Source organism: Gallinula chloropus (assembly GCF_964237585.1).
Source record: "Gallinula chloropus genome assembly, chromosome: 5".
NCBI lineage: Eukaryota > Metazoa > Chordata > Aves > Gruiformes > Rallidae > Gallinula > Gallinula chloropus.
The window spans coordinates 42,757,260-42,781,223 of record NC_140090.1 but is presented as its reverse complement, the minus strand read 5'-3'; the positions used below and the strand labels follow the sequence as shown (position 1 = coordinate 42,781,223).

At 45.0% G+C, this 23,964-nt stretch overlaps 1 protein-coding gene across 1 annotated transcript in view; it reads left to right on the top strand.

Annotated features, from left to right (window-relative positions):
* The window catches only part of CCDC6 (coiled-coil domain containing 6), a gene marked incomplete at its 5' end in the record, with an annotated part of 64,841 nt that extends 41,200 nt beyond the window's left edge, over window positions 1-23,641 (top strand). Inside the window, 4 exons of the mRNA XM_084265628.1 lie at window positions 186-342; window positions 2,766-2,866; window positions 20,553-20,677; window positions 23,445-23,641. Coding sequence (XP_084121754.1) covers window positions 186-342; window positions 2,766-2,866; window positions 20,553-20,677; window positions 23,445-23,636 — 575 coding nt within the window. The 3' untranslated portion in view covers window positions 23,637-23,641. The remainder of the gene's footprint in view (window positions 1-185; window positions 343-2,765; window positions 2,867-20,552; window positions 20,678-23,444) is intronic.
* Between the last annotated feature and the right edge of the window lie 323 nt (window positions 23,642-23,964).

Here is a 23,964-nt window from a genome sequence, read left to right as displayed (position 1 = left end):
TTTAGTAGCTCCAGTTCTGAATTAGGCTTTGAAATAATGACTTAGAGATGAGAATTTTGAGTGCTCCATCCTGAGCATTTTCTACACTCTCATTCTTGAAGCACCAGAGTAAAGTTCAGCACAATGTACTTGCCTGTCTGTGAATTTGAATTTTAATCAAACTTTAATGAAATTCTGAATTTCAGATTCAGAGAAGATGGCACAATATTTAGAAGAGGAGCGACATATGAGAGAAGAAAACTTAAGACTTCAAAGAAAATTGCAAAGGGAAATGGAACGTAGGGAAGCACTCTGCAGGCAACTGTCAGAAAGTGAATCCAGCTTAGAAATGGATGATGAAAGGTTTGTATTTTCAAGCCATCCAAATACATCGGCATTGAGGTTATTAATCAATGCTCATACTTCTTTTTGAATATTACGGAATAAGTAGTTATAGAAATAATCTGTATATATTTTTAATATATGTCAGATTTCATTACATTCCAAAAATATCTTCAGTAGAACTGTGCCAAATTTGTGTAGAAATGCATTCTTTTTAACAGAAAGAAAACAGTTGTATCGGAAGATTGCTTAAGGTTTTGGTAACATATGTTGAAATAAGTATAGCCTTTGAGTGGAGATTCAGGATAATTCAATCAGGGTGATTTGGTTTTGCTCCTCACCCGGTAACCACAGGGGATCCTGTGAAGTAGGAACACCGTCCTTTGGGCTCATTTATCCTCTGCTGGAAGTGTTTGCTCACATGCAAAGGGATACTATGTAAAGCCTTAGAGAAGGGAAGCATTTACAGAGCTGTTGTGTTGTTCTTGATGTCCAAACCATAACAGCCTTGATTATTTTTTCTTTCTCTACTGCATTGCTTGCAGTGACCTCACAGATAGGCTTTGAGCGTTTCATGGGTTTATGTGATGCCTTTTAGTGTTTTCTTGCATCATAGTCATGTGTCAGTGTTATATCTTGCCAGAGGCTTTCAAGTACATTTTGAATAAAGCATTCTTTCTTATTATCAAAAGTTCATTAGTTTGTTGTACTGTTCTACATTATTTTGGATTGTTAGTGGTCCTTTAAAAAAAAGTTACCCTGTACTGTGTATTCTTCTGCTACTGAGATACTACTTAGGTCATCAGTATATTTGTTATAAGCCATAATTTACCAGAAACGAAGTACCAGATATTTTGTTTCAAGGAGCTCCCTTAAAGGTCAAGGTGATGTGTTCATTTTAATGAAATTCTGGTCAACTGACACACATTGCACTAGCATCTGGTGTTAAGATGTAGTGAACACTCTGTAAATTATACTATTTGAAACACAGGATTCTCTTATTTCAGTCTATTTTTATTAGCCTAACCTTTTCTGCCACAATCTACGTTGTAATGGAAATACAGCCAAAGCCTAAATCTACCTGAATTACCAGTATCAATGAAAAAATGTAGAGCACCCTAGTAATTTTTTGTGTATCAGTTCTAGGTCGTAGGACACAATAAAATGCGGGAAAATTGACTCACTGTTCTGTACTTTCCAGAAATTTCACTGTCATGTTGATTTTCTTAGTGCTACAAAGCCATGACATAATTGCTCTAAATAGCAAGTCATGTAATGGCAAATAGGAGCTTGTGGCACGATTTTTTGTCTCTGTATACCACTTGGTGGCTGTGAAGAAGCTTCACTGTATTCAGTGTGGAAAGTACGAATAAATACCACTGAAATTATCACGGGGTGGGGGGGAATGCATTTTCAAGGTTCTGAGCTGTTAATTTAGCACCGTGAAATGTGGGAGGTGTGTTGCAGAATGGCTTGAAAAGCAAGGCCATGAGCCTATGGAGCAGCTGTTCAAGCAGTCGCCTGTGTAGTCTAGTAAAATTAGGCCCTACGCTGTCTTGGTGAGAACAAAATGATCAACAATTGGTCAGCATATTCTTGTGTATCATGTAGCAAGGCCATGGGATGTGGGAGCAGGAGGTGTGATAAGGATTCAGTGCTCCTGGGACTGAGAAAGAGACATGATTCCCAGGCTGCAAGATGGGTGGAGTATGTAAATATAACCTTTAGTTAAGAGCCAATTAAAATATGATAAGTATAACAAGTGGTAGGAATAGTATAAAAGGAAGTGTGTGCTTGCAATAAAGTTGAAGTGCTTTATCAATCACATTGATTGGCTGCATTCTTCCTTCCCATTGCGGCAGGAGGTGACTTGCAACACAACTGAAAGGAAAGTCCTGGGTTCAAAATGCCTCTCTGTTCCAGTGGCAAAAGTGTCCACCAGCAAATGGCTAAATATTGAGACCGGAGGGATCTGTATAGGAAACAGCATGTTTTAACTGGGAGGCTGGGCTGCATTGGGAAAAAATGTTAATACTGTAATGTAGCTTAATTTCCCCCTTTTTCATGATTTTGGATGAGTGCTGAATGCCTCTGTGGAAGATCCACTCCTGGCCAGGTGAGCTATTGAGTTCAATGTAGAAATGATGTGTCAAGTGCAGGAACATGGTGTAGGTCAGATTGGATGACATGACGTATACCTCTGACCATAATAATATGTAAATATATCATTCTAACCATATGTAACTTGTCCAGTTTTAACTGCTAATGACGAAGATAAGTCCAGCTGTTTGTACTGAAAGCTAAACCAGTATCTGAGCCTTCAGCAGCAACCAGAGTTCCTGTCATGACTTCCTGAAGGTGACTTCGTTAATCTAATGTGATTCTTGAGTGAAACGTGCATTTTCAAAAGGTTTGATCTAACTGTTCCTTACCTTTTTTGTTAGATATTTCAATGAGATGTCTGCACAAGGATTAAGACCTCGCACTGTGTCCAGTCCTATCCCTTATACACCCTCACCAAGTTCTAGCAGGCCTATATCACCTGGTAAGTATTAAACTAGGTTTCTGAATTTATTGTATGCATCGCATAGTAATGTGCCCTATGAATATATTTAGGTTAGTAGCCTTTCAAAGGTAGTCTGGAGAAAACAAATACACCCTAAATCTAAAATAGCTTTGCCTTAGATGTCTCATGGTGCAGCATGTTTCAGGATGGTGCTGATTCACACCGTGAACAGATGCTAGAAGTCAGATACGTAGCTATCGCTTGAACTTCTATTTCTTTTTTTGCTCTCTTTCTCTCGTACTGTCTCTTTTTTGTTTCTTTTTCTCTTTCTCTGTAGAAGTTGGGTTGATAGGTCAATCAGATTTCTAGAGTTTGGTGATGAACTAGTAATAAGAATGTATTATCTTCTGAATCAAAACTCCTTATAGCAGTCTAATCACATTGGAAGAAAAGTCAATTTCCATTTCTCTGTAGTAAAGAAAGAGCTTTTGTACTTCTGCAGTTTGCTATTGTAAAACAATAGCTATAAAATTAAGAATTCCTGCCTCTAGTACTTTGTGTAACAAAGTCAAACTAGCCTTTACAGTTTTTAATTACTGGATATACTTTTAACTCAAAGGAAATGTATTTGTGTTACTGACACTTACTGACTGAAATTTAAAATCCCTTAAAATTGCACTTGGACATTGATTACAAGTTGTTTTCATGGATGCGTTATGGTGGTCACAAACTCACTTTTATATAGTGAAGCGAGCCCTGCATGCCCTGATTTTCCAAGTTCACCTTTAGAACCTGTCAGACCGAGTCCTACACTAAAGGCACATCAGATGTGGTGTATGTTGACCACATTCCACAAGATGGGATTGGGACATTTTATTATCTGGTTCTGCTAGAAGGTATAAAGTGTCTTTAAACTATAATTTTTCAAGATTAACTTTAGTTTTTAAGGACTCAAAATAGTTTTCATCCATGTGTTGCAGGAGTAAGCATGTGTGCAAACTGGCTATGGCCATAAACCATGTTACAGTGTTAGTGATGAGCATTAGGATAGAGGTTTTTCAGGAGATTTGGGTTTCAGGAATGAAGTGAATCACTTGACTTTCAATGTCTTGCAGGGTGTGTTACAAAGAAAAGGATGTATATTTTCTTATCTTTTTCCTGTACCGGAGTGTTCAGAAACAGCTGTCCTGGAGTACCTGCTGTAGACATTAATGGTTATACATGTGCAGCCTTCATACTAATGCAGTACGCAACTGTGCTTTGTATCCTGCAGTCCACACAGTGGTTACAGTTTAAAATTTCCCTAGGAATGACAATCTGGTAAATTAGAGGCTTGTATCCCAGATTATGTAGAAGAACACCCAATATAGATTCTGACATGTCAGTGCAGGAGTACTGTCAGTTTGTTCCCATACTGATAGTCCCTGTTCCCTGCAGACTTTCCCCATCACTAGGTGATACAAGAGTGCTGTGTTCTAGTGGGAATGACGTCCCACAGACAGGATGCTGAAACACTGTCTGAAGCAAGAGGTACAAACAGCACAGTTGATATGTTTGTTTCTGATGGAGTTCCAATTTTGGTGATGTTGATGCAGAAAATGTTCTGGGCTAACACCTCAGCACAGGCAGCTATATGACTCTCTTTTGCATCTGATAAATTAATATCCACGATTAGGAAGTTTCAAACGTGAGAAAAACAGAAGCAGCAGTTTGTTAGAGAACTAATGATTACAATAGGGAATTTTGTTCTGGGATGTAGGAATACAGTAATAGATGAAAAAAAGTGACAGTCATTCTGTTGGAGTAGTTTATAATTTGCAGACATACATCGGGGTTGTAGCAGAATTTAAATTGCCAAGCACAGGGCCACCAAGATGGAGTGGAACCCCTTCCTTACGAGGAGAGGCTGAGGGAGCTGGGCCTCTTTAGTCTGGAGAAGATGAGACTGAGGGGTGACCTCATTAATGTCTATAAATATGTAAAGGATGAGAGTCAGAAGGATGGAGCCAGGCTCTTCTCAGTGATGGCAATGATAGGACAAGAGGCAGCAGGTACAAGCTGGAGCAAAGGAAGTTCCATGTGAACATAAAGAGGAACTGTTTCACTGTGAGGGTGATGGAGCCCTGGGACAGGCTGCCCAGAGAGGCTGTGGAGTCTCCTTCTCTGGAGTCTCTCTTCACCAGGGCGCATTCCTGTGTGACTGTCCTGGTTTCGGTCAGGATGGAGTTAACTTCTTTTGTAGCAGCGGATGGAATGCTGTGTTTGAAAGTTAAAATGAAAGCAGTGCTGATAACACCATGATGTTTTTAGTTGCCGTCAGACAGTCAAGGACTTTCTCAGTTCTTCATATTTCTTCATATTCATGAGAAAGGAGGGGCGAAGCTAGGACAGGTGACTCAAACTGGCCAAAGAGAATATTCCATGCCAATTACGTCCTGCTCAGTGTAAAGGGGGGCTGATGGGAGGAGGAGCAGGGGGCCGGCTCTGGGACTTGTGGTTTTTGGGGCATGATCGGGTCACAGCTGTTGCAGCAAAACCACTGTATGCTGTATGCAGTCCTGGCAGGATTTTTTACCGTGTCGGGGCTGTGGCTCCTGTTTTTGTTCCCGTACTTCATTTTAGTGTATTTTATGATAACAGTCTATGATACAGTAATATCGATGACCATGAGCTTGTGCTGGTACTTGTATGAGATTTTGCTGCCCTGTCTATTCTTTGGACAGGAAGGGGTTAATAATGGCAGCCGGTATGGTGGGGGTACAGAAAGAAATAACTACACTGCTTTCTTTCCCTTTGGGCTAAATACAACAGCTCTTATAACAGTTTTTGAAAATCTTCAATATCCCTGGGATATTCAAACTAGCATTTTGCTGTTGGTAGCTTTGGTGCTGATGGTTCAGTTTTCATTATATTTTAAGCAGAGGTTTATGAATACCACTCAAGAGCTTTCTGTGAGGCCGGATAAACACGAGTGGCAGGGCATGTGGCAGAGTATGGGCAAGTACCTAGGCACTTTCTCATGCCCAATGGTTTGGAGTTTCACTCCTGAACAGCCACAGGACCCTGATAAAGTTACTGCATATCTGAAAAGAAATTGCTGTAAGTTTCCCAGAGATGCACACCTTACTGCACTGTGCTGGGCCCTGGCCACTATTTACCAAACACTGCTTGATAGCAGGCAGCACTGTCAATACTGTCAGAGGGAAAGGAAAGGAAACAGACCAGCAGAGACTGTAGCTGCTGCAACCCCTATGACTGGCACTGCAGCTACTGTAACCACTGTGACTAGCACTGAGGCCACTGTAACTTCTGTGACTAGCACTGTGGCTACTGCAACCCCTGTGACTGGAAATGTGGCTGTTGCAAACTGTCCAAGCGATGCTGCAGCTACTGCTGCCCCTACAGCAGATACTGCTGATAAAACAAAAAGTCAACCCACGCTGGTGTCTGTTGCTCCAGTACGAAAGAGGAAACACACAAAAAATCGGTTCGCGTAGTGACGGATGATGATTATGATGATGAAGCGGGGCCATCTGGAGCATGTCAGGTTGAGGTGGGGCCATCTCAAGCATCTCAGGATGAGGCAGAACCAGAGGTTGTCACACGATCCCTGACCCTGAGTGAGCTGTGGGAGGTGTGAAAAGATTTCAGCTGCCACCTAAGTGAGCACATCATCACTTGGTTGCTCCGATGCTGGGATCATGGGGCCAATAGTCTGGAATTAGAAGGCAGGGAGGCCAAGCAATTGGGATCCTTAGCTAGAGAAGGAGGCATTGACAAGGCAATTGGGGAAAAGTCGGAAATCCTCAGCCTCTGGAGGCGACTACTGTCAAGTGTGAAGGAAAGGCATCCCATAAAGGAATATATTACATGTCAATCACCCAAGTGTAACAGCATTGAGGCAGTTATCCAGCACCTGAGAGCATTAGCTGTACAGGAGATAATTTATTATGATCTGGACAACTCACAGCTTCCCTCTGATCCTGATGACGTCCTATGCACCCAGGATATGTGACGTAAGGTTGTACGAAGTGCACCAGCAGGGCACACCAATTCACTGGCATCAATGGACTGGGATGATACAGATCCACCAACCATATATGACGTGTCCTGCCGACTCCAGAATTATCAGGACAATGTTTCCTTCTCTGTGATCGCAGTGGTAGAGAAACTGGTCAAACGACTTGACAACAGTGTGTCCAACTCCTGTTGCCTTTGTTAGGCGCGGCGACCTGGTTCAGGAACGGCAACGGCGCCACACTCTGGCAGCACGGTCCATCAGCTCACAGACACCAATATGGTGGATAGCAAATGGCACTTATTAGAGAGGAGCACGGTGCTTTATAGCCTCGGGTTAGGATGTCACTTCCGTCTGCTTACCTCACCAGCTACCTACTATTGGTTACCTGAGGAGAGTGGGGGGGTCCTATCTTTCCGTACAGCCCGAAATCTTCCGACTGCAAGGCCCTATCTACCGACATTTCCCCCCTCCCCGTGCTCACTAAAACTACTCACAGTGCAAAGTTCAAGGTGCAAAAGTGACACACAATACAGATATATATATAAAGGTGATAGCTTATAACAGTGTTAAGTCTACAATAGTGACAATATATAATAGTGATAATACATAATAGTGATAATAATAGTGATAAGTTATAATAGTGATAGCTTATAATATTGATAGCTTATAATAGTGATAACATAAGGCACGCTAGGTGAATGATATAGTCAGAGGTAGCCTAGACAGTAGGGTGTACTAGGGACAACTACAGAACAGTAGAGGTAGTGCTCAGTGGTTACTTTCTCAAAGCATCTGTCTGTTTTTCTACAAAGAGAATATTAACCCTCTCAAGACGACTCTTGACAAATGCTGCGAGCTTGTTTAGTACACAGGGTCCAAAAATCAGTGCTATTATGATCGTTACAACTGGTCCCAACAAGGTAGATATTAAGGTGGTTAGCCATGGCGAATAGTTAAACCATGATTTCAGCCATCCTCGTTGGGCCTCTCTTTCCTTTTTTCTCTGAGCTAACCTTTCTCTCAGTTGCGCCATCGAATCCCTGACTATTCCAGTGTGGTCAGCATAAAAGCAGCATTTCTCTTTCAGGGCGGCACAAAGGCCTTCTTGTTGCATGAACAGGAGGTCTAATCCTCGTCTGTTCTGCAAGACAACCTCTGAGAGTGAAGAGACAGATGGTTCTAGAAGGGTCATAGATTCCTCGAGTCTTTGCAGATCTTCATCGATGGCAGTTTGTAGTTGAGCCAGGTCTCGCTGATGGTTCATCATAGCGGTCACTCCCGTAGCTGTACCAGCTACTCCCAGGCCGAGCAGTGTTGTTATTGTCAGTGCTGTCAGTATTTCTCTCTTTTGAATTCTGTTGTCTACTTCTCCCCAATGATAGCTTATTTCTTCATCCGAATGATATAGGACCTTGGGAATAATCAAAATTTGTGCACAAAAGGCAGTTGTGAAGTTGAAACGCTTAATGGGCACACAGGGGGTTAGACCTGCCTGATGACAGATCCACATCCCAGATGCGGATGGAATCGCCCATTTATAGGTTCTATCGATCGCAACGATTTTTGCACAGACCACACTGTTCCAGCTCGCTAATGTGGCATTGCAAAAACATATGCCTTGGCCTTTAACCTGGGTCAAAGTGATTCCTCTCCGTGGTGTATCCCACTTGCACTGAGTTGGGTTATCTTTTGATGAATAGCTAAAAGGAGTGTTGAGAGCAATACCCTCATAGAAAGGGGGATACGCATCATAACATAGCCAACATGCATTAGTAAGATTTGGGTTGGATTTATTCAGTGATCAGAAAGTAGCATCTAACACACCTAAGAATGATTTGCCGGCCAAAAGGTGAGAGTCTGTGATCGAATTGCCTAAGGGAACCTTTCGTTTAGCTGGTAGGGGACTGGTTGGGGCCAAAGTAGGAACTGTCAAGTTGTCTTTGCTTTGTCGGTTATTGCTTTCAATCTCGACATTGGGACCGATTGCTGAGGTGGTTCTCAGCTCCTGTCTTCTAATAAAAATAGTCCTCCCCTATTAATGCCACCTTCCCAGTACCTAAAGCCCCAGGTTTTGCCATTAGTCCATCCCCAGTCATTCTCATTTGTAACATTGAGTATAAAATATCTACATAACTCTCCCTCCTTAGGTCTTTTTACACCTGGAGCCCTCCAAGATCTCCCCACTATCAGTTTTCTCTACCTAACGCAATTGTGAGGTCCGAGTTGCATTCTGAGGTACCTGTCTGGTCCTGCTGCCGGTGTCCAGTCAGAGGCTATGGTCTCGCATCCCCAAGTAGGACAATGGTACTGACTAGGAGAGTATCACTGAGGTCTGCCTGGATTAAAGCTAGGACATACGTAGTACCTTGCGTCCCACAGACAAGGGTCCACTGGGAATAAGCTACAGAGGTGCACGTTAAAGCTAGGAGGGCCTGAGGTGATGATTTTCTGGAGTACTTTCTGATCCTCCATTTCCTCATCCTCCCATCTTCCTAACATCCATTCCCGTGGTCGATGATCATACAAACCAGTAGTCGGCACGACAAACCCTAAAAGTAAAATCACACAGAGACATTGTGGTCCTTTGCCATGGGGACTGTTTTGCTGTTGTTTGGGTTCTGCCGGTTTGGGAATCTTGGATGCAGATGGGATGCTTGCTGGGTTGTCGTCCTCCTCAGCCACCGGGGTGTATTGGTCACAGGGGCGCCCGATGATCCAGTCCTGTGGACAAAGACTCACCATTTTCATTAGTCTTATTCCGGAGGTCTGGCTTAATGGACTTAAGCGGACACCATTTAATTCTGCCATCTTTTTTAATGGCAGCATACCCTCGTCCCGTAAGGACCAACCTCCATCCCTGTTCCCATTCTCCCAGCTGATTTCTGATTACAACCAGTGGGCCTTCCTCTAGTGCTCTAGTGGCCCAATGTTTTTGGGTAGGACTGTTTACCTCCTCTCCTCTGGGGAACTGATTCAGTGCTAACAGAGCAGTTGTCAACAGGGGTGCTTGGTCTTCTGGAGGAATGACATTGGTAAAACCCTCTGTCTTTGCTAACACTTCTAATTTAGATTTTACTGTTTGGTTCACTCGCTCGACTATGGCTTGCCCTGTGCTATTATACGGGATGCTGTACGTTAAGGTAGTACCCCATTTCTGAGTGAATGCCTTGACTGTTTTGGAGACAAAGTTTGAGCCATTTTCTGTTTTAATCTGATTAGGGATGCCAAGCCATGCCATGGCTGTTAGCCAGTGCTGAATGGTTGCTTTCAAGTCAGCCTTATGGTGTTGCGTAGCTACGATCACCCCACTATATGTGTCTACAGTTACTGCTAGCCATGCTTGAGGTTTCAGCAGCTGACAGAGTGTAAAATCTGTCTGCCATACCTCGGAGGCCTTGAGGCCTCTGGGATTGACTCCACTGCACCACAGCGGTGATTTCTGGCAGTGAGGGCACGTGGCTACTACATGTTTTGTGTCCGTGACTGAGATCCCGCATCTCCTTGCTAGCGCTTTAGCTCCTATATGGAGAGACTCGTGTAGCTGACGAGCGTCTCTTAGCGTCCACAACCCTTTTGCAGAGGCGTCTGCTTTGTCATTGCCTGTTTGGAAAAACCCTTTTACCGGGCTGTGGCTGTTGATGTGGATGACTGATACGGTGCCCTTTCGAGAAGAAAGCGCTTCTTCTAGCATTAAGGCTATTGCAGATGTTGACACACCAGGTCCTGACATGGCTAAGCAAAGCTTGGCTGCAAACATTGAGTCAGTCACTATGTTGAGGTGCTCCGTTGGAAACAGTTCGCACGCCAGCACAATGGCCATTGCTTCTAGCTGCTGCACTGAAAGCCCACAGTCAGTCATTTTAACGCAGTGCCATTCTTCTTCTGCTTGCCATACCGCAGCCGCTGTTGAGGTTGCTGAGGATGTATCTGTAAAGACCGTTGGTCCCTGTTGGGGTCGGTCCAAGACTTTTTGTGGAAGTTCTATATCGATAACCGCCAGCATCTGAGTCCACGGGGGCTTTGTAGCATACACGATTTCTCCGCCAAATCCAGCTAAGGCTATGGCTAGGTACTCTGACATTGCCACTGATTGTGCTGGGAGCTGTTTGCGGAAAGGTAGGTATATCTTGGCTGGTTCGATGTCCAGGTGTCTTAGGGCAAGTTTTCTACCTTTCATGATGAGGTTACCGAGGCATTCGACTCCTGGTGAGAATGCACGCAATGACTTTCCCAGGACTACCCACTGTATCGGTTGAGCTTTTTCATGGGGGCCTTGGGCTAGTGCTCCTACTCCCCCTCCCTCTGTGAAGTGTACATACAAATCAAGTGGTACGTCTGGGTTCCGTCTGGTGAGCGTGCTTGATGATATCTGGTGCTCGATAAAATCGAGAGAGTTCATTGCCTCTGCTGTCAAAGATTTTTGCTCCCATGGGTTTTTTCCCTTTAAGAGATCGTATAGGGGGTTCATGATTTCTGGAGGGATTAGGACAATGTTACGGAGCCATTGCAGGGATCCCACCAACTGCTGCATATCATGGAGTGTTTTAATGTTTCAGCAGATTTTTATTAGAGGTGGGGCTACATAGGAACTTGTTATCCCCACTCCCAGGAAACTTACACATGGCCCCTTTTTGATTTTTGCGCTCGCAATTTTGAACCTGTTCGATTTCAGGGTCTCTGAGACCGTTGTGACTAACTGGTCTACCTGACTTCCTGTTGGTGCAGCGATCGAGATGTCGTCCATGTACTGAATGATGGTCGCAGTTGGACCGGTGCCAGTGCTCGATCCACCGTGATCTGGCAGATAGTGGGCGAGTTGATCATTCCTTGAGGCAGCACCTTCCACTGGAAGCGCAGGTTGGGGCATTGGCTGTTTGGGAATACAACAGAAAAAGGAAACCGTTCCTTGTCCTCCTCCTGTAAAGGGATGGAGAAAAAACAGTCTTTAATGTCAAGGACGGCACAAGGTTGCCCATTCGGTACCATAGAGTTCATGGGCAGCAGTGTTTGGACAGGACCCATAGGTTGAATTCTCTTATTTACTTCCCGTAGGTCATGTAGGAGGCGAAACCCCTCACCGGTTCGTTTGGGTATTACAAAAACTGGGGTGTTCCATGGGCTAGTAGATGGCTCTATGTGACCTCGTTGTAGCTCGCGGTCGACTAGCTCAATAAGCGCATCCATTCAAGGCTTTGGCAGGGGCCACTGCTCGACCCACACCGGGTCGGATGATTTCCATGTCAGTTTAATTGGTGGGAGTGGGTATACTGCAGTGGCTCTTACAATAAATTTGTTACCCTGGCTTTCAATAGGGCTAAAGCGTCCTTTCCCAGCAAGGGTGGGACTCCTGACATGACATATGGAAAGAGGGTGATGTTTTTTTCTGGTCCCTTTTCAGTATGGAGTATGATTGCTATCAATTGAGCACTCTTTCTGGCTTGAGTTAGTCCCCCAACCCCGGCCACCATGGGGGCATTTTCCAATTTCCAGTGTGGGGGCCAGTTCATTTCGGGGATGACTGTGACGTCTGCTCTGGTATCAATTAAAAAGCGAACACTGATGGTGGTGTCATTTAAAGCATTGTAAAGGGAGCAGACTCCCCACACAACTGGTGGGTCGTCACATTTTACAGCCAGGGCCACCCTGGGGTCCCGTCCCCGAAGGGTGGTCCCTGCTGTCCCTGAGGTGGAGGCAGGTTTGCTTGCAATGTTGGTTGGGCTATATAATTGGTCGCTTCTTGAGGGGGCAACGAGTTCGGAATCGCCTTGCCCCATTTGTGGCTGGTATAGTTGGAACGCCTCATGTCCCACTCGGGAGAGGGCTGGGTGCGGCCTGGCAGTCCCCTCCCCCTGAAGTTTCCCTGGTTGTTACCCCCGTAATCCTTGGCAAAATGTCCCCTCCTTCCACAAGCCCAGCACTGTCCCCTGGGCCGAGTTTGGCGCGGGGGGAGCGCTGTTGGCAAATATCCAGATTGAGGGCAATTTCTCCCAATGTGGCCTGCCTGACTGCATTTAAAACACACCGCTGCATTGACTACTAGGGCGCGAACAGCTGCTTGGATTGGAACTAAATGTTCTTCCCTTGAGACATGCTTAATCATGTCTGCAATATTTGACTCTGCTGGTAGTGATCGGAGAATTTGTTTGGTTGCCAAATTACACTGCTGACGTAAGCATTCTGCTATGACCAGGCCTTTTGCTTCCAGAGGCAGTGCAGATGAGTCTACTGCTGCTTGGAGGCGATCCACAAATTGTGTGAAGCTTTCGCTTTCACTTTGCTTTATTGTGGTCCATGGTGATGGCCTAGTGATGATTCTAGAGACTGCGCTAATAGCTTCTCTGGCTGCACAAGTAGTTGCCGCGACCTCAGGGGCCCGTAGGCCCTGTGCTTGTGCTTGGGGGGTAAGCATTGTTGGATCTGTACCCATTAGCCACTGCAGGCTAGAGCCACGCAGAGCATGATTGTCCTCAACTACTTGGGCCAGTAGCCTCGCACAGTTATCCTCCCATTCTCGTTTAAAAACGATAATTCCTTCCCCGTCAAAAATCAGTCTACAAGTTTGCTTTATGTCAAAGGGAAGTAGGTCATCTCCTCCAAAAACCCCATCTATGAGAGTGGAGACCATGGCCGAATTAAGCCCCTTACCCGCAATTGCTGTAACGATTGCTTGTATATCCTTAGGGTTTATTGGCGAGTGAGCCCTCTGTCTCCCAGGCATCACCTGGACCAGGAACCCTAACGCGGCTGATGGGGCCCAATTGGCACACGCAATTTATATTTTTTTCCAATCCGTAAGAGGAATATTTTCCTCTAGTGATTCTTTTTTATTTTGGATGCGAATATTTTGGCGTATGATTTTGTCTATTCTCATTTCCTCCTCTGAGTCTGAATCGGTTACGAGCCGCTCGCCCTGACTAGTGTCCAAGTCGGAGCCGGAACTCGACTGACTGGCCATTTCCGGTGTTACCCTGCTTTTTGTCAGGCTCTGACCCCGCCCACCAGTTTTGTGGGTGGATCCTCGTTCCCTCCCCCTTAACCCGCCCCTTTTCCTGAGCGGGTTCTGATTGGCTCTCCACCTGTCGCTCTTGTTCTTGTCCCTTCCTTCTCTATCTCTACCACCCTTCTCTTCCCCTTCCTTTTCATGTGATCCAGGCAGCTCTGGCATTTCCTCCCTTTTTGCGCCAGAAGTATGCTTTCCCCGCCCTTCTTCTCCGCTGTTGGCGCCATCTTTGGGCATATAGGGAGGTGGCTCTGAGCAGGCTTCCTGAGATTCTGATATCTTAGCGGCAGCCCTGGCCTCCTCAGCTAGCCCACCCCAGAAAGATTTCGCTCGCTCCTGCCCCTCCGTAAAAGATTTCGCTCGCTCCTGCTCCTCCGCAAAAGATTTAGCTCGCTCCTCCCCCCCTCCCCCCCTGCAAAAGTTTTAGCTCGCTCCTGACTCTCCATGAGCGGATCGGGGTTCGGGGATGGAGGAGGCGTATCGCCCTCTCGATCTTTGGGCTCGGCAGGCTTATCACTGTCTGGGGGCTGCAAAGTTTGTGTGGCTGCCCCGATTCCCAATTTTGGGGTGACCAACAAACATTCTTTCGCCGCCCCCCAAGTGTCCTGCTCTTGTATCGCTTTCCGGAGTGCCTGCATGACTCTCCCCCACGATTTCAGATTTTTCCCACTGCTGGAGGACATAGTTTCCTCGGCTAAAACTTTAGTACATTTATCCCACACCTCAGGATGGAGAATATCAACTGGCTGGTAAATTACCCCGATTTTTAAAAGTCTCGCAATGGCGAGCGTAAAATCTTTAGGCTTATGCAATTCCAATACGACCTTCACAAGGGCTTCCTTCCTCCTTGTTGGTCCAGAAGTGTCTGCCCCGCCGGGCAAGTCCTGCCGCTCCGGCCGCCGTTCACCCAAATCCAGGCGAGTTTCCCAGGTTTCCGGCACCACTTGTGCCTTCGTTAGGCGCGGCGACCTGGTTCAGGAACAGCAATGGCGCCACACTCTGGCAGCACAGTCCATCAGCTCACAGACACCAATGTGGTGGACAGCAAATGGCGTTTATTAGAGAGGGGCACGGTGCTTTATAGCCTAGGGCTAGGATGTCACTTCCGTCTGCTTACCTCACCGACTACCTACTATTGGTTACCTGAGGAGAGTGGAGGGGTCCTATCTTTCCGTACAGCCCGAAATCTTTCGACCGCAAGGACCTATCTACCAAGAAAGTCCCAACCCGTATAGAGAGAATTTGCAGCTACTGGGAGAAAACGTCCATCGTCCCAAAAGAGAGGATACAGAAGGTACACACCACGAGAGACGTTGTGGTTTTACCTGTGTGACCATGGTGAGGACATGAGTAAGTGGGGTATGCAGCCCACCTCAGCCCTTCAAGCACGAGTAAATGAGCTGTGTGGATCCGATGGCCTAGCATGTCAGACCCAGAAGAGTACAAGGCTCTGGTGGATACTGGTGCCCAGTGTATGATAATGCCATTGAATCATGTAGGGACAGAACCTGTTAGCATTTCCGGAGTGACAGGGGGATCCCAACAATTGACTGTGTTAGAGGCTGAAGTGAGCTTAACTGGGAAGGACTGGGAGAAACACCCAATTGTGACTGGCCCAGAAGCTCCGTGCATTTTAGGTATAGATTATCTCCGTAGAGGGTATTTTAAAGACCCAAAAGGGTACCGGTGGGCTTTTGGAATAGCTGCTTTGGAGACAGAAGAAATTGAACAATTGTGTGCCTTGCCTGGACTCTCGGAGGATCCTTCTGTTGTGGGGTTGTTGAAGGTCAAAGAACAGCAAGTGCCAATTGCTACAACAACGGTGCACAGAAGACAATACCGTACTAACCGAGATTCCCTGATCCCCATCCATAAGCTGATTTGTCAACTGGAGAGTCAAGGAGTGATCAGCCAAACCCGCTCACCCTTTAATAGTCCCATATGGCCAGTGCGGAAGTCCAATGGAGAGCGGAAGCTGACAGTAGATTATCGTGGCCTAAATGAAGTCACTCCAGGTATGAGTGCTGCTGTACCAGACATGCTGGAACTGCAGTATGAACTGGAATCAAAGGCAGCTAAGTGGTATGCCACAATCTACATTGCAAATGCTTTCTTCTCAATACCACTGGCGCCAGAGTGCAGGCCACAGTTTGCTTTCACTTGGAGGGGCATCCAATACACGTGGAATCGTCTGCCCCAGAGGTGGAAACACAGCCCCACCATCTGCCATGGACTAATCCAGACTACACTGGAGAAGGGTGAACCCCAGAGCACCTGCAGTATATTGATGACATCATTGTATGGGGCAATACAGCAAGGGAAGTATTTGAGAAAGGAAAAAGGATAATTCAAATCCTTTTAGAAGCTGGTTTTGCTATAAAACAAAGTAAAGTCAAGGGGCCTACACAGGAAATCCACTTTTTAGGAGTAAAATGGCAGGATGGGCGTCGTCAGATCCCAGTGGACATTATCAATAAAATATTCAGCTATGTCTCCACCAAGCAACAAAAAGGAAACACAAGCTTTCTTAGGTGTTATAGGTTTTTGTCGAATGCATGTCCCAAACTAGAGTCTCATTGTGAGCCTACTCTACCACGTAACTCGGAAGAAGAATGATTTCCAATGGGGCCCTGAGCAGCAACAAGCCTTTGAGCTTTGAGATAGTCCATGTAGTGGCCCTTGGGCCTGTCCGGACAGGGACAGATGTTAAAAATGTGCTTTACACTGCAGCCGGTTAGAATGGCCCTACCTGGAGTCTCTGGCAGAAAGCACAAGGGGAGACTCGAGGTCAGCCGCTGGGGTTTTGGAGTCAGGCCTACAAAGGATCTGAGGCCAATTACACTCAAACAGAAAAGGAAATACTGGCCGCCTATGAAGGGGTTCGAGCCTCTTCAGAAGTGATTGGAACTGAAGCCCAGCTCCTCCTGGCACCCCGACTGCCGGTGCTGGGCTGGATGTTCAAAGGGAGGGTCCCTTCTACACACCATGCCACTGATGCTACGTGGAGCAAGTGGGTTGCACTAATTACTCAGTGGGCTCGAATAGGAAACCCTGATCACCCAGGAATTGTGGAAGTGATCACAGACTGTCCTGAAGGCAAAGATTTTGGGATGTCACCAGAGGATGAGGAGGTGACACGCGCTGAAGAAGCCCCACCTTAAAACAAACTTCCAGAGTCACTGATGGCTCCTGTCACCTTGTGGGAAAGCATCGAAGATGGAAAGCTGCTGTATGGAGTCCTACAAGATGAGTAGCAGAAGCCACTGAAGGAAAAGGTGAATCAAGCCAGTTCGCTGAGGTGAAGGCCATCCAGTTAGCCCTGGACATTGCTGAGAGAGAAAAGTGGCCAATGCTCTACCTTTATACTGATTCATGGATGGTAGCCAATGCCCTGTGGGGTTGGTTGCAGCAGTGGAAAAAGAACAACTGGCAGCGTAGAGGCAAATCCATATGGGCTGCTAACTTATGGCAAGATATTGCTGCCCGGTTAGAGAAGCTTGTTGTAAAGGTACATTATGTTGATGCCCATGTACCTAAGAGTCAGGCCATGGAGGAACATCAAAACAACCATCAGGTAGATAAGGCTGGTAGGTTTGAAGTGGCTCAGGTAGATCTAGACTGGCAACGTAAGGGTGAATTGTTCATAGCTTGATGGGCTCATGATTCCTCAGGTCATCAAGGGAGAGATGCAACATATAGATGGGCTCGAGATCGAGGGGTGGACTTGACCATGGATGCTATTGCACAAGTTATCCATGAATGTGAGACGTGTGCCGCAATCAAGCGGTTGAAGCCCCTTTGGTATGGAGGACGGTGGATGAAATATAAATATGTCGAGGCCTGGCAGATTGATTACATCACCCTCCCACAAACCTGCCATGGCAAACGTTATGTGCTTACAGTGATGGAGGCAACCACCGGCTGGCTAGAAACACATCCCGTACCCCATGCCACTGCCCGGAATACAATCCTGGGCCTTGAAAGGCAAGTCCTATGGCGACACAGCACCCCAGAAAGAATTGAGTCAGACAACGGGACTTATTTCTGAAACGCTTCCATAGACACCTGGGCCAAAGAGCCTGGCATTGAGTGGGTGTACCACATTCCTTATCATGCACCAGCTTCTGGGAAAATTGAACCATATAATGGGCTCTTAAAGACTACCCTGAAAGCAATGGGTGGTGGAACATTCAAACATTGGGATACACATTTAGCCAAAGCCACGTGCTTAGTTAACTCTAGAAGATCCACCAATCGAGCTGGTCCTGCCCAGTCAAAGTTTCCACGTACTGTACAAGGAGACAGAGTCCCAGTGGTCCATAGTCTGTGAATCAAATTGTATTATAATAATTGCTAAATAACCCATTACTGTACATTCATTATTGCTTTAATTGTTGTATGTTGTACCAATGGAGTTACAGCCGGAGTCATACAAGTCAATGAAGGAGGAGTGCCGCGATGATGGGACCAAGACCTGCCATCCCAAGAACTTTGTTTTCCTCCTTCCCTTTGAAAATGAACATCTTTGATTCACAGACTATGAGCATGGACCATGTCAGGTGTATCGGTCGAGAGCCCGAGATGCAGCATGCAATGATCCAATGGCGCATACTGACACCATGAGAGACTGTTATGATGAATGGAGCCTGAAAATCATGGACTAAATGTTCATTCACTCAACAAACTCGGAGGAATGGCCCATAGACTAAGGGAATAATACCTGTATGCACGTGTGTGTGTATACATGAGTACATACATATATGTGTGTCTGAAACAAGAAATTGGTTGTGCCCAAAAGAAATGGTTGGGTCTGGTCATGACGTAAATGGTATGGAATAAGGGGTGGATAATGTCCTGGTTTTGGTCAGGATGGAGTTAACTTCTTTTGTATCAGCGGATGGAATGCTGTGTTTGAAAGTTAAAATGAAAGCAGAGCTGATAACACCCTGATATTTTTAATTGCTGTCAGATAGTCAAGGACTTTCTCAGTTCTTCATATTTCTTCATATTCATGAGAAAGGAGGGGCGAAGCCAGGACAGGTGACTCAAACTGGCCAAAGAGAGTAGTCCATGCCAATTATGTCCTGCTCAGTAGAAAGGGGGGGCTGATGGGAGGAGGAGCAGGGGCAGCTCCGGGTTGCGCGGTTTTTGGGGGACGGTCAGGTTCCAGGACGGCTCTGGGTGGCATGGCCTGAGTTGTGTGGTTTGGTGCGAAACTGCATTGTGTATCAACAGTTTCCTATAGTTTTTGCTTTAAAGTCCTGTTAGCATTGTTATATTTTATCTTTCTGCTATTTTAGTAAACTATCCTTATCCCAACCCATGGGCCATTTAGTTTCTTGGTTTTAGGGTTTTTATTTGCCCCTTCCTTTTCCCTTCCCTTGCCTCTCACCACCCCCCCCCTTCCCCTGCTCTTTTCATTTAAAGAGCAGGTAACTGCGTGGATCTCGGCTCTCAGCCAGGGTAAAACCATGACAGTGATTTAGTCTGATCCTGCTCTGGAACTGGGGTTGGACTAGATGAGCTTTTGAGATCCATTCCAACTCCTAAGATTCCGTGATTCTGTGAAGGAAGCAGAAGGGGAGTATGTTTTCTTTTATGACTTCATTAGTGAGCTGATGTGGAGCGGGGGTTGGGTGTTATTTGGGTGGTTCTGTGGGGTGGGTTCTGTTTTGTTTTCTTCCACAAGATCTCATTTTATCAAATGCAGCCATAACCACAGATAGGTATGGTTAAAGGGCAAAACTGGGTGTTGGTGCATACCAGCATCTGCAGTGGCACTGTTTCACAGTATTGTGGTGTTGAAGAAGCGTGAAAACAAAACCAGTGTGGAGCTATAAAAGCTTAATAGACCTTTTGAAACAGCTGCAAACAGTTGAAACTGCAAAAAAGTTGCTTATGTCTGATGCTGAACAGTTGAGGAAAGGTTTTTGTCTCCTACCTTACTGATATTTTCGTCAGGAAGGAATAATGAACCAAAAGTTTGGAACGTGCTGTTTTGAGAAATACTCAGAATGTTCAGAATGCTTCAAGGTCTGGCCTTTAGGCACTTGGTAGTTACTGTTCTGTTTATATCGGTTAGTTTTACGAGTACTCGTCTTTGTTAGGAAGTAGTTCTTGCAGAAAGGAACTGTTTAGATGAAAGAATTCATCTTTGCACTTCTGAATGTTAGTCTTTCCTTAGTGTGGATAAAACAAGCTGTAATTTTAAATGTTAGCTGTTAACCCAGTCCAGCTAGTAACTCATCCCAGAATGCGTTAACTTCACAGCCCTGAAAGATCTTTCAGTCCCTGCCTGTAAAAGCTGAGGCTACCCAGGAGGTAGCCTGGTATGCCTTGGAGGAGTGACCCACATCCAGTTTCTTTGTGTACACTTGCAGTGGCCCAGTACTAGGTGGCTTCTCCAGGCACAACCTCTATGCTTCTTCAGGCAGGGGGCCGGTTCCTCCTAGGAGAAATGGGAGAGTAGATGGATATGCCTGGGCTGAAACTAAGCTGTCAGGGGAGCCTTACGCCATTTTTTAAGAGAAAAGTTATGTTTAACATTGTGTAATGTATGTTTTGAAGCACATAGTGGCAGTTAACCATTTCTTAACCTATCATTGATTCAGAACTTAAAGAAAAATAAAAATTAAAAAACCTTATGCTTTGGTTTATAATATGAAACAGGTGTGTTGATGTTACCTTGTTTTAACAATTTTTAGGTCTGTCATATGCAAGTCACACAGTTGGTTTCACACCACCAACTTCACTGACTAGAGCTGGAATGTCGTATTACAATTCCCCAGGCCTTCATGTGCAACATATGGGACCATCCCATGGTATTACAGTAAGTATTTAAATTAGTAAATACTTGTTACCAAAGTCAGTTTGGTTTTTAAAAGCCACAATTGCTTATCCTTAAGCCTTTTTACAAGACATTTTTGTAAATATTTGTTTTTGTCTCCTTGCTCCAAGATACCTATTGCTGCTTTCTTCAACCCTGATTCTCCTCTTCACCCTTCAGAAACTGTTTCTTTTTGGAGAACCTTATTTTCTGCAAAATAATAGGATGTATTATCATCTTAAGGACAGTAATAGGTATCATCTTATGGATCAGCAGGGAGGGTGTGAGAAGTGATGTTCTAAGCTACTTAAGCCTGTCCTGGGAAGTAAAAACATTGCTTTCATTTTTCTCCTAGTCTCCACCATCTGATGGATGAGTCATCTGAGGTTGCTCCAAGCTCAGGGTTTCTTCAGGATGGCACACAATGCTTCCATCACTGTAACAGGCAGTTAACTTTTATTTTCTATTCTCGCTGGCAAAGAAGAGGTTAATATAAACATTTGTTAGGGCAATTTCTCATATCTTTTAACTGGATTTATTTCCTTTTTACCTGCCTTGTGTGATGCATTTCTATATATTTGTGTTTCTTCTGAGTATTTGTGGAGTTTAATGAACAAACAGAGCCTAAGTATTGACCATTTGGGAAAACACCTTCTTCCTGTTGTATCAAGACTATTTTGCTTTTTTTCAACAGTTAATGCTAGTATGTAAATATCCTGCAAGATTTTGGCTTATGCTTGTCATTCTCAGTTGTGAAACTGTTTCCATATTGCTTTTAGTGGGTTGCTAAAATGCGGCTGCTTTGAACTGTTTAGGTGAATGTGCAAAGGAAATTGTTAATTTTACTGAGCAAAGTGAGATAGTGACACTATAACCATGGGTAGATAACAAGAGAGAAGCTGGAACTCAGCAGGAAGGTAGAATCCTGGTCCAGGTTCAGCCCGTCACTGTATGTCACACGAGTTAATCACAGGAAGATCTTTTATACTTCTGGAAAACCTAATTTTATAAAAATAAATTTTTCAAGGAACTTGTTCTGCTCAGTCTCTGTGAAATACTGCTCTGTCTGAAACTGTAAATGAATTGGTGTTGTGCTGAGTCACTATGAAAAAGATCATCTCCAGGACAAAACAGTAATCATTTTGAGAAAGGTGTTGCTAAGAAGCTCTTGGCTTTGTCTCAATACCGAAACCAGGTCCCGTTTTCTTTTTAGATGTATGCAAGTGCAATAAATTATTTTAAGTGTTTCGGAGACATCGATCAGTTGTCAAGAATCCTTTGGCTTTTTGCATAGACTATTAATCTATTGTACATAGCTGTGCAGAAAAGTAGATACAATATACATTACTTGACTAAACAGCCGTCTGATTCTTGGCTCTTCATTTTTTACCTCCGTTACAGAATAAATTGAATTTGCCCATAGTACGTTTGGTCTATCACTGTAACCATCCTTCTCCCCAGAGCTGATCACCCATGGTTGGTTCTTAATTGTGGGCAGGTAGTTCGTCAGGGCTACGAAGATTATTAAGGGCCTGGAGCATCTCCCCTATGAGGAAAGGCTAAGTTGGGACTGTTCAGCCTTGAGAAGAGAAGACTAAGGGGGGACCTAATTAAAGTTTATAATTATCTGAAGCAGGGGATGCAGGGGAAATCAGCCAGCCCCTTTTCAGTGGTCTGTGGGGACAGGACAAGGGGCAATGGCTGCAAGTTGGAGCATAGGAAGTTCCGCACCAACATGCGGAAGAACTTTTACCCAGTGAGGGTGACAGAGCACTGGAATAGGCTGCCTAGGGAGGTGGTGGAGTTTCCTTCACTGGAGATATTCAAGACCCGTCTGGATGCCTATCTGAGTGATATGTCCTAGGGAGCTGCTTTGGCAGGGGTGTTGGACCCGATGATCTCTCGAGGTCCCTTCCAACCCCTACAATTCTATGATTCTATGCCCCGGAAGGTTATCGATTAATGCTAACTGGATCAGTAAGTATGGAGCATTTTGGTTTCAGAAGTGCAGAAGTTAGTGTTGTGCAGTGTAATTTATGGTTTAATTGCTAAACATTAAAGAGGATTTAACCCCCCTACTGGTTTGTAAAGCTTTTATTTAAATGTGCAGGTTGTTGAAAATCTGTGGTTTCTGTCGAGGGGAGATCTCTTAACTTTCACCCCTGCAGCTCAAAGGGTTGTAATCTGTCTGGTTTTGTCCTCCAAAGAACTTGTATTATGCTTCGATCTTGCTCCAGGGTGCAGGCTGAGAGTCTTTCAGAAACCTAGAGATTCTGGGCAGGCTCTCTGGCATTCAAAACATTTCCACCCACACTCAGGTACCATGTTGGTAGCCAGCAGTGTAAAGTTAAAAGTCCATCAGCACCTGCGTACTGGGCAAGCACAACTGAGGGGTGCGGTCCCTATGGCATCTCTTGTTTCTTTTTAGGTAGCTGGTCATTGTAGGTAAACGTGTCTTCAGGATGTATGTCTGTGTTTTGTTTCCTGCAAGCTGCCAGGAAGGAATGCATGTTCCCTTTGACCTCAGAAGTACTTCCCTTTTCTCGCATTATTTAATTCAGAGTAACGTTTATTTTATGTTAAAAGTTGCATTGTGATTCTTGCAATATTTTGAAATGGATTCTTCCTGCATAACAGTTGAGATTTTTTTTTGTGTTCTTTTTATTTACTTACATTTTTACCTATGCCAAGGTCAATTAATTGATGAGAGGACTTGCACCTAGCCTTGCTCAGGAGTGTGTTAAACATAATTTCAATATTTGTTCTGCAGAGACCTTCGCCACGAAGAAGTAACAGCCCTGACAAATTTAAACGTCCCACTCCTCCTCCTTCTCCAAACACGCAGACCCCAGTGCAGCCACCTCTGCCACCACCTCCACCACCAGTGCAACCTTCAGTCCAATCCGCAGCGTCGCAGTCAGCCACTTTTCAACATTCAGTGCATCCCTCCTCTCAGCCTTAGTGCATGTGCTCAGCAGTCTGTGTGTCAGAAGTGGACTCGTAACATGGAGCAGTTTACTAAAAGCCAAAGGCTTACTTGGCATATTTGGATTTGACTTATTTGCACTGAGGTTATATAGGCTTCACTGTTAGTTGTGTTGTAAACGTTTGTTTAAAATGCAGCCAGTGTTGTGGGTCTACAACACTAACTTAAAAGTTTTCCATCAGTGTTTACTTGAACTACATGTATGTCCATTCTCTGGCTGGAACATTTCCTACTCTGTTTGGTAATACGGCACTATGTCGTTTTGCTTGGCTCCAAAGCTTCATTTTCCTGGCTTTTCAGTTTG